The 11,804-nt window shown below is 29.0% G+C and overlaps 1 protein-coding gene across 3 annotated transcripts in view; it reads left to right on the top strand.

The window, feature by feature from the left end:
- The window catches only part of LOC113370055 (transcription termination factor 5, mitochondrial-like), a 148,095-nt gene that overhangs the window by 38,731 nt on the left and 97,560 nt on the right, over positions 1–11,804 (top strand). For 2 of the 3 annotated variants that reach the window (XM_026610715.1, XM_026610713.1), the window contains exons 6-7: positions 1,812–2,036; positions 2,378–2,552. In XM_026610715.1, coding sequence (XP_026466500.1) covers positions 1,812–2,036; positions 2,378–2,552 — 400 coding nt within the window. Of the gene's footprint in view, positions 1–1,811; positions 2,037–2,377; positions 2,553–4,344; positions 4,419–11,804 lie in introns of those variants that run through there. The other variant, XM_026610714.1, reaches the window with a different exon arrangement.

The following is an 11,804-nucleotide window of genomic DNA, read 5'->3' as shown; positions in this document are numbered from 1 at the left end:
TTTTTCTCAACACGGTGCTCTGAAAGATTTTTATTTGTATATACTCATTGGTATATATAACATTTTCTAGATTAGGGATTGTTCAAGTATTACATAAGCAGATTTATTACAATTCTTTACCCCCCCCCTCCCCTTTGTCAGCAAAAGTAAGCAAATTTCTTACCAAAAAAAGCAATCAATAACCCCCCCCCCCGCCCCCCCTATAGTGCTTACGTAATACTTGAACGCCCCTTATATTATTTTTTATTTATGTTATTTAAATTCAGAATCTAAATTTGGTATCGATCAAAGGGACATTTGGTCGAATAACATTTTCCCAGTTATAATTTCCCAGAATTTATCGATGAATAGATAGTAATATATGAAGGTTTGGGGTTAAAAAAGTCCACCACCGATGTGTCAGAAACCAGTAAAGTTAAGCATTGTTTTACAACAATATTTGAAGTAGAGGGAAAAAGATGTATAACCAGCTATAACCTTGATTCTTATGACTATCGGGAGATAAACAGTAATCTTTGAAATCCATAATAAAAGTATTGTCTTCCGTTGGTAGTTTTTTTCGCATTAGTTAAAAGTGTAATTATTTTGTAAAATTAAAATAAGACATTGTCCTGTTTGCCACCTTAGTTAGTTACCCCGCCTATAGGGAGAAAAGGTCTAAATAACAAATTTTTGAAAGACATCAAGTCATTTCTACAAATGATGAAGTAGCTGGCAGTTTTACTGAACGTCGTCAGATAATTGTTCGTTTTAAATGTGTTATTTGCTGTAATATAATTGTTATGGTTTTCACAATATAGTTTATATTTGCTCAAAGTCAAATTGGACCTTTGTGCCTCGCCCTGCTCTACATATATACTTTTTATTAAATTTTACTTCAATTCATCGAATATTACTTTAAACTTTTCAAAAGAAGGTCAAAGAAGAAATACTTAATTCATTTTCTATCTCTCCTCGCAAAAATTTGAAATTTTGTATAAGCTCAGTAGTATTATTTACAATTAAACACAAAATCCAGAATCTAAAAAGAATCCGAAAAACTTGAAACGTAATCAATAAGTCGAAAGACCAAAAAGGACTTGGTTTGGAATATACCATGTTTTCTATAGAAAGTGTATAAAACTTCCAGTTTGATTGTATTGACAAAATATAGACAAACTAATAGGGTTTATAATACCTCATTGTATATAGCATTCAAACAACACATCCTTATACGCTTAAAGTATTAATATTTTTGATTCTCTAAAAATTGTTTAGAATATACTTTTGATAAAAGTGCATTATTTTTCATATATTGCGTCTAGCATAGTATATAGTTTATAGGCCAGGCAATTGTTTTAAAATAATATGCTTTCAATCCAAATCTTTGACTCAGACAATCAGTTTTACCCTTAGTTTATTGAATAAGAAGCATGTTGTACCATATGTATATCTATCAAGTTCAGTGGTACTGAGATTCGGGCAACATCTATTTTTTATACTACTCTATGGTAAGGATTGATCACCTTTAAGATTGTTTATAGTTTTTAGACCGTTCTTTCACTTTTTTAATAGTTTTTAATTAAAAAGCGTCGCCAGAGATCCAATAAAATAAACACAAAGTGAGGTATCGGTGTATACATTCTAACAAAAATTGCAGCCTGTAATTATTATCACAATCATTATTTGTAAAATAACTTTAAAATTGAAATATATTTATTTATATATTTTAACTCCAAAATATGTCATCATTCAACAACTTAAACTATATTCAGTTGATGAACACATTTTGCATTTTTATTAAAATGTAATATAAAATGATAATATTCCAGATATGCCCGAGAAGGCGCTGATAGAACAAAGGGAAAAGATTTAATAGCATATCTTATGAGTGAATTACAATTAACTAATGCAGAAATACGTGAAAAATTGAATAGGCATAACTATTGGTGCCATGTTCCAGTTGTATCAGCAGAAGCAACTCTAAATATGTTAAAGCAAAAATCTTTTTTGAATACACATCTGATAAATAATATTCACATACTTTTATATCCAAAGTGAGTAATTTTCTTGTTCAATATTATTGCTGGCATGATACATATGTTACTTTAATAATTTTATGCATAATTTTCATATTTACTCTATATGAAATTAGGCATTTGATAAATATGAAATTGTTTTTTAAATATTGAAAGCCTTAGATATTGAAAATTAAATGTCTTTTATATAATATAGTTGCATACCATTTTGATTTTACATATCATTCAATGTTATTATTAGTATGCTGCTTTAAATATAACTAAATTGAGTTTTATTTTACTTTGAGTATATTATAAGTGTTTACTTTTTAAATTTAGTTTATAATTTCAATATTATTAACCTCATTTTTTATTTTTAGAGCTGAGGTTGAAAGAATTTTAGAAGAATTATCATCAAGTAGAACACATAGTGATTTGCCTACAATAACAGATTTAACTCAAATTGATAGTAACAAGATATTGGCCTTGTGTATGTATATATTGGAGAAAAAACATCATTTTACTGGAAATGGTATTTGGGATGATCAAGCACAAGTAAGTAATTTTTTCAATTCTACATCAATAGTTATGATTGTGCACGTATTCAGTTATTCAAACACTCTAACTTTAGTTAAACCTTTAAATGGAATCTTTGAAATCCATAAAAATGGTTTCAACTATATTTTTTCAAGTGACTGTTTAAGACTAATGAAATGAATTTTCATTTCTTTTACATTATTTAATAATTTGTTTTTGGTTATACTATAACATTTCGAAACATAAAGCTAAATAAAAGGGATTTTTTCACATTTAGCTTATGTATATATTTATATATATATATATATATATATATATATAACCAGATTTCATTTTTGTGAAATCAATTTAAAAGATACACCATAGAATAGATCCATTATTTATGATTTTCCAACGCACTCCTTGAATATTTGCCATATTTGACTAAACAAGCAAAATTTACTTTAAAATAATTAAGAAAGAGGTTTATTTCACCTGGTTATAGATATTTATCTTAATTAGAAGTTCACATGCATGAAATACAGGTTTAAACATTCTGAAGACTTTCAAACGCTTCTAATATGATCAGCCTAATTGATTGGCTGTTTTTACTGTGATATATTATATTGATATTATCATTTGTTTTGCTTAAATTTTGTTATTTAGGTTTTTTGCAGCACACAATTTTATATATGGAATACTCGTCAATTATAATAATGTTACTAGAAATGAAATTTTATAAAACAAAATTAGCATTTCTAATGTTTTAAATATTTCGAAATATCTAAACATACAGTCTGCCTTTGGTTTGCTTCATTAGTGAATTAGTCATAATAATAATGATCGTGAACCATATTTCTATGCCAAAAGAATTAATTCATTAGTGCAGCATGTGCACCTAAAAAATAATTTCTATTTTTCAAATAATTTGTTACATAAACATTAATAATTTTTGTTTGACTTGTTGATGTTATAAAATAATATAGGTAATTAAGTTTTTGATTTATATACAAGGTGTTTTTGAACTCAATGTCAAGCCAAAACAGGGTGACTGTATTGAATGTAACTATCGTAAAAACAATTTAAAAAAAATATTCCATGCAATTTGCAAGTTATGAGCTTTTAATGTACAACTTAGAGCTCTGGTTAAACTGTGGGCATTTTTAGTTATTATGGTTATTTTTTTTTATTAATTCTGTTCAATTAAACTTTGGAACCGTAATTTCTAGGACCACAGTCAAAAAAAACGATACAGTACCCTAAAATTCCTAGAACTAAAACTATTCGTTAAACTATGAATTTAAAATTTTCAAAATCGATACACTTTAAAAGGCCGTTATTTGAAAAAAAAAATCAATGTACTTTGGCAAGTTCCATTAATAATTCAAAAAAATTATATTGTGCAATTCTGATTAAATTTTAATAAAAGTTGCCAAGCCATTTTAGTAAATTTTTTTAAAAGGCCTTTCAAAGCCTATCAATATTGAAAATTTTAAATTCATAGTTTAACAATTAGCAAACTTGGAGCAATTGTTTCATTATTTTTTAGAACTATTTAACGATTACTGTTTCAGAATTTAAATGAACAAAATCAATAAAAATTTACCCCAATAACCGAAATAATCATAGTTCGACCAAAGCTATAGCTTGTACCTAAGGGCTCTTAATATTAAAATTGCATGGGATATTTTTTTTCTTTTTTTTCATGATAGTTATCAGTACTGTCACCCCATTTTGGCTTGACATTGAATTCTGGGACACTCTATATATACTTCTAGAGCACATATAAAGATCAAGTTCGGCTATTTGTAATCGTAATTAATTTTTGTAGCTTTGATGATTGTGTATTTCATTTTATTAAGGATCAAACTACAACGATTGACGCAGGTACATCATTACCGCTGGAGACTCTTGGTCGGAATATCAATTATAGGTATATGTCTAAGAATTAATCTATAAATTATTTATTTAAAAAAATGTTGCTTATATAATAATATTTTAAATTTGTATTGTTCTTATAATAATAAATTTTATTCGATAAATTTATATTCGATATGTTTATGTTTCCACCAGATCATCTGATTTGTTAATTTCCCGAAGGAGAAGTTTGTTTTCATCAAAAAATCTGATTCGATAATTTTATGTTTTCTCGACGTTTCAAGCCATTCTGAATCGAATGAGACCAAATTTGGAAAAAGTATGTGTGTGCGTGTGCGTGTACGAGTATGTGAACAGATTTTTTGCCGTAAATCGACGTTTTCTCAAAAACGGCTGGATGAAAACTAATCGACTGGATGAAGACTATTGTTTGTCAGTTTTGTGCGACGATCGGCAAAGCCGTTTCTTTATTAATGTCAGAAAAGTGTAAAATTTTCGTCCACGTTTTAGCCCGCAATTCTGAATCGATTTTGAAAATTCAAAAACCGTTCGAAAGATATTGGTTGGGAATTGAGCTGATTAGTTTTTGGTAGAGATCGGCCGGACTGTTTTCTTATAATAGTGTTAAAAAAAATATTTTGACGATTTTTGTTATTATTTTTTGAAAGTAGATACCATAGACTTATAGATCATACTAAAATATTAAGGCCTTGCGACAACTCGTTTAGCTTCAAAAATTCGTCAAAATTTTGCAAAAATTAGTATCGTTTTTTGGCATTTGTCAAAATTAGACCTTTCATCGAAACTCCTGAGCCGATTTTAGAAATTTAGAAACCATTTGATGTATCTCGATGTGGATTATCGTTTCTCAGTTTTTTGCGAACATTTATGTTTTCTTAACATTTCAAGTCATTCGGAATCGTTTAATATCAAGATTGGAAAAAGCATGTGTGCGTATGTATTTGAGCCAAAATTTGTCCTTTTGCCGACGTTTTCTCAAAAATGTCTGCGTCGATTCCGTTTCTTTATAATAATATATTTTATAATTAGTAGATAAGTGCAGAATCTTTCTGTCACTTTTTCACAAAAAATTCTGATTCGAAGTTGAAAATCAAAAAGAAAAACGCTCGATATCAGTTGAAAATCGTACTGATCAGTTTTTGGTAAAGATTGGGAGGCCTTTTCTTCATTATTAATTGTTGATTTTTTATAGAGATAATATAGTCATATCATATCATATTATAAGCTTACGAACAGTTAGACCAAGAGCCAGTGAACCTTTTGAATAACGGTGTTCCTGTAAGGCTGAAAACTTTTGTACAGGTGATTCTTAACGTGCTAAGTACGGAAACGACGGTCTGGCAGGTTTTAGCCCTGCACATCATGGTCGTCCAGGCGTTTGAAAGTGTAAAAAATACCCGAAAATTAAACTTGTTCCTGTAAGGTTCAAATTTTTATACGATGTAATTCACTCATTGAGAAGTTCGAAAATCAATCTGCCAGACCATTTCGACCTGCACAAGTACCTGCCAGACGAGCCGGAAAGTGAGCAAAAAATGCCCCAAAATAAACTTTGTCCTGTAAAGCTGGAATTTACATATGTGTTTATCTAAGCAATTCGAAAAAGGTCTGTGCAATTGCCAGACCATTCTGGCTAGCATAAGCCCTTGCCAGACGAGGGCAAAAATGCTATGGCGGGAGGGCGAATAATAGGCGTTGCGTGAAAACTTAGCATATATTCAAACTATATTATAAGAAATTACAAATTATGGTCAAAATAAATTTGATTAGTTACAATGAAATATATATCACCATGATTTAATCATCATTATCAGATATATCGCTAATTAATACTTCAATTCAGGCTTCTATTGAGTAGCTATTGAATTTTATGAAAATAGGTGAAAATTGGAAAAAAACATTCATTTCTGAATGTTCAACGGAGGGTAAGAGATTTGAAGAAAAAATTTCACAGGTGAAAATTATGAATTTCTTCTTCAGAAAAAAAGAAGAAACCTATTAAAGCTAATAATAAAATTCACGAAATTCGTGTCCAACGTGATTTGGTTGGTCGCCTATTAGCGCGATAAATCCAATAAAATATTGATCTTGAAAAAATATTATCATATCCCATTACAATTGTTAGCTTCCCGAAAAAGTTTGTTTTCATCAAAAAATCTGATTCGTTAATTTTATGTTTTCTCGACGTTTCAAGCCATTCTGAATCGAATGAGACCAAATTTGGAAAAAGTATGTATGTGTGAACAGATTTTTTTCCGTAAGTAAATCGACGTTTTCTCAAAAACGACTGGACCGATTTAAAAATTCATCAAAATTTGCAGAAAATAATATCGCTTTTTTTGGCATTTATCAAAATTAGACCTTTTATCGACGTTTGCTCAAAAACGCCTGAACCCATTTCAGAAATTCAAAAGCCATTTGATGTACCTCGATGAGGACTATCGTTTGTCTGTTTAGTGCGACGATCTGCCGTTTCTTTGTAATTTGGAGAAATTGTTAAACTTTTCGTCCACATTTAAGCTCATACCACCGAATTGATTTTAAAAAATCAAAAAACTGTTCGAAAGATATTAGTTGGGAATGATACTGATTAGTTTTAGGTGAAAATCTACCGAGCCGTTTTCTTGTAATTTAATGTTGAAAACAAAATTTAAGCCGATTTTCATGGAATTTTTTTGGGGGATATATATATCATGGTCTTATAGAATTTAGTGAGATATTACCGCATTACGACAAGTAGTTTAATTTTAAAAATTCATCAAAGTTTGAGAAAATAAGTAGTTAATTTCACATTTGTTAAAATTAAACTTAGACAATTTACTTGGTATAACGCCAGAGTACTTGGTCTTAATGAACATACTGAACCATTGAAATCTTACGAAAACTGGTTCTTTGCTTTTAGAAAATACCCCGAGTTAACGTCGTGTTCGTTCGTTTTCAATTATCTGCAATAAATCCACTCGTAATACTTTTAATCACTCATAAATTAATTTATTTTTTATTGATTAAGTCGGGAAGTATATGTAACTTGCCTCAAGGCAAAATACGAATACCAACTAGTTTTAATGTCACTTTGCCACGCAGATGGAACTATCTATAAAACCGCGAAATCAGCAATGATTGAAGTCTTACAAGCAACTGATAACGAAACTAAATATAACTGATTACGAAACAATTTGGTATGATGCTGTTGTTTCCGATGGATTTTATTTACTGCATTCAATGAAAAATATACCAAAAACATTTGGTAATATTTCAAAAAAATAATGGCAGCACATGCCGCACGAGTAGATATAGTTTTCAAATAGTCATTTAAAAGTACCAACAATTCTTAAACCTCAAAATACTGGCTGGATATTGATTGAAAAAATATTTGATTTCAATTGGTTCGTGGGAGATACCGTTCCTTCTTCGATTTTTGAAATAATATCACAACATCCTTCTGGTATTGCTGAGGAGGATGCAAACAGAGCTGATCAACACATAGGCGGTAATGTTAAAATTTTTAAATTTGTAATATTTTATATTTATTATATTATTAATATATTTAAATTTGTTTTTTTTTTATAAACGATAAGTCAGCAATGCCGAATCTTATGACGATGAAGTATTAATTAGCGATATATCTGATAATGATGATTAATTCATGATAATATATATTTTATTGTGACTAATTAAATTTATTTTGACCATAATTTGTAATTTCTCATAATATAGTTTGAATATATGCTATAAGTTTTCACGCAACGCCTATTTACTCGCCTCCCGCCATAGCATTTTTGCCCTCGTCTGGCAAGGGCTTATGCTAGCCAGAATGGTCTGGCAATTGCCCAGACCTTTTTCGAATTGCTTAGATAAACACATATGTAAATTCCAGCTTTACAGGACAAAGTTTATTTTGGGGCATTTTTTGCTCACTTTCCGGCTCGTCTGGCAGGTACTTGTGCAGGTCGAAATGGTCTGGCAGATTGATTTTCGAACTTCTCAATGAGTGAATTACATCGTATAAAAATTTGAACCTTACAGGAACAAGTTTAATTTTCGGGTATTTTTTACACTTTCAAACGCCTGGACGACCATGATGTGCAGGGCTAAAACCTGCCAGACCGTCGTTTCCGTACTTAGCACGTTAAGAATCACCTGTACAAAAATTTTCAGCCTTACAGGAACACCGTTATTCAAAAGGTTCACTGGCTCTCAGTCTAAGTGGTTTAATAAAAAACTTATAGGAGTTTGGAATTATGGTTCGTGTCGAAATTTCATACTTCTTTTGTTATAATTTTAAATATTACTAGGTTTCAATTCAACTTGCCTCAAAGTAAAATGCTACTTACACACCTGATCTATTTGCTCTGCATGTTTCAATGTGAAATTTAATGCCAAGTAAAGCAATAAAGTTTCTATAGGAAATTTAGTGAATTATTGTAATACTAAAATACAGTTATTTTTAAATGATATAAATATATTCAACTCATTAACATACACTCATATGATATTAAAAAAAATCTTATGCAAATCTATTTGTATATTATAATTAAGATTATTTATATGTCGCCGTTAATATTATCTTTGACTTTGACATATTGCTTTAATTCCATAAGTTTTATATATTTTATTTTAATATTTTAATAACAAAAATTTCTCATTATTTTATTACATATACATATATATATACACATATATATATATACATATATATATATATATATATATATATATATATATATTTTATTTACATACAATATCATTATTTAATATTTACAATTCGTATTAAACTTTTATATAAAAAAATGCTAATATCTTTCGATGAATGCCTTAAACTTTCAATATAATTTGTACTACCAGGATACAAATTCATCAACAAAACAAGTTTATATTATATGCTTCATTGCAATACTATAATTAATATTTGGCTTTACGCTAGCTATATAAGATTCGAGGCTAAGCTACAAATAATCTTAAATTATGGAAAGACTTTGTGATTGTTGTAGACTTATTTGCATCGTTTACTTAAAATTAATAACACTATAGTATAATCTATGCAATTTTCATTTAAAAAATAAAATATGCGTCACTGTATGTTCAACAGCCTATTTGCTTAAGTGCATTAATATTAAATTAATAACATAAAATACTTCAAACTGTACAGCATCTTAAACGGTATCTAGTAAATTTTTAATCTCATTTAATACTTAGAAAAACTACTGTAGTTATGTACAATTATACACAAATTTTAACATAATAATTAAGAATATTAAAATAATTAGCAAACTTTAAGCCGTCCAAAATGTTAAACAAATTGTAGACAAACGATAATAACTTATATACAAAAAGATTTTTAGAGCTATGGCGGGAGTAAACATATTTTTAAGTCTTAATTTATTTTTTGACAATTATTTAATTTATAACTCACGTATTTTCTTTACAACTTGATATTTATTATCTATATTACACGTTTCAAAGTTTTTGATCCTAATTATATATATTAAAATATTAAACTTTAACAAAAAGTAATTGTTTTTTTATGGCGCTATAACCGATTTTAGTGTGTGCGGAAATATTTTTCATATGGCGTCTGATTTTTTAATTAAATATATTATAAATGCTAATTCATTTAAATCATGAATCAAAAAAGAATATTTCCATAATAAATAATAATAATAAGGCCTAATAAAAATATTATACCATTGCAATCTACAATTTACAAGAAATATTTTGAATTTATTATATTTATTTTAGGCATAGTATTTTTGTCATGAGTTATGAGTGAAGTTTTGAAAAATTCATATAATTTAAACGTTAGATTTTTTTGACAGAGTTAACATGATTTGATTTTTATTATCTGCTTCTATCACATTTTTCTATACGTAATTTTTGCAATATAACTAATAATCGCTTTCAACAAACAGTTGTCATAAGATCTTGAATTGTGTAATATATGTTTCAATATATTGTAAATTGTCATTGATGTCATTATTTTGTTGACATGTTTTTACTGATTTTAAGTATTGAATGTCTTACGAGAACATATAATTGTAGATTATTTTTGGTCAAATAGTATATATAAATGACTTCTCGTTCTAGTTTAAATTTGTCGTTTTGATATATTTAGATCTACGAGTATTTAGAATAATTTTAGTAAATAATTTACAATTTTATTTTCTTATGTGCATTAAGCGTAATCATCCAAGTGCGGAGCTATATTTTGCGAACTGATGTGTTTGTGCAAAGCAAAGAATAAATGTTTTCTGTGCAATGTTATGTATTAGTACAAAGAAAGACTTAAAAATATGAACATTTTGACGAATTCAAAGTTTGAATCAATTTAAAAAAGGAGGCAATGTAACATAAGCTGTATTGTTGGAACCCGGCTCTGATTTTACTCCTCCATCTTTTCCCATACCTAAACTTGTTGAACCATAATGATCCAACACCACATTATTATGTTTATTTGCATCGTGCATAAGATCATTTTCGTATTTATCAGGACTCATATGACCCACAACATACTTATCATCTGATAAGTGACAAAATTTATTGTCATCGTTGTTTAAAACATTATGTCCATGATGATATTTACCGTCCTCTACATGGTATTCCATTTTGATCATAGATGCTTCGTCCATAGTATTTGTCGGTGAATGATTTGTAGGTAAAACTGGATAATCAGAATTTCTTAATCCAGACAATGGTGGGCTCTGATTTGATACGGACGATGTTGAATATTCGAAGTTATGGGATCTCATGGGAGTGAATAATTGCGGTTCATGAGTATTTAACATGGTATAGGAGCCATAAGTATTTTGTGAAGTGTTGAATGAAGAATACGGACTTGAGGCCGGACTCAGTAGATTGAAGTGAGGTCCTAATTCATATGTAGGCTGATAGGACCAACTATCGACCGACGCCGGACTGCTTATGGCTGCTGACTGGTTAAAAGAGTTTACCGGTGCAGGTAGGCCCTAGAAAAAAGGAGATTCTTTGATTGTTGTTTAACAAAGTTTATTAATATTTCCTAATAGTTGTAAAAATATATTGAAATACATTTCTGTACTTCACTGCTGTTAATTATAGCATAGATGTTATCGTTTTGTATATGAAATATTCACCTGAAATCCATTATTTAATCCTGGCGCGTTGGGAGACCCAGAAGCGATATAACCAGTTTTTCTAGGAGGTTCTCGTTTCCTCCATTTTGCGCGTCTATTTTGAAACCACACTTGAACGCGAGATTCGCTCAAATTTAATTTTAACGCGAGTTCCTCTCGAGCGAATACATCGGGATAGGGAGCTCTTTCAAACGCACGTTCTAATTCTTCTAGTTGATAAGCAGTAAATGTAGTTCTGAAAATGAAAAAGAATTTAATTATTATAACTTAAGTTTTATTAAAT

Source organism: Ctenocephalides felis, unplaced genomic scaffold, assembly GCF_003426905.1.
Source record: "Ctenocephalides felis isolate EL2017-DRISC unplaced genomic scaffold, ASM342690v1 CF-g0.4_SCAFFOLD_01492, whole genome shotgun sequence".
Taxonomy (NCBI): Eukaryota; Metazoa; Arthropoda; class Insecta; order Siphonaptera; family Pulicidae; genus Ctenocephalides; species Ctenocephalides felis.
The sequence above is the reverse complement of the archived record's forward strand: the minus strand, read 5'-3'. Positions and strand labels throughout refer to the sequence as shown.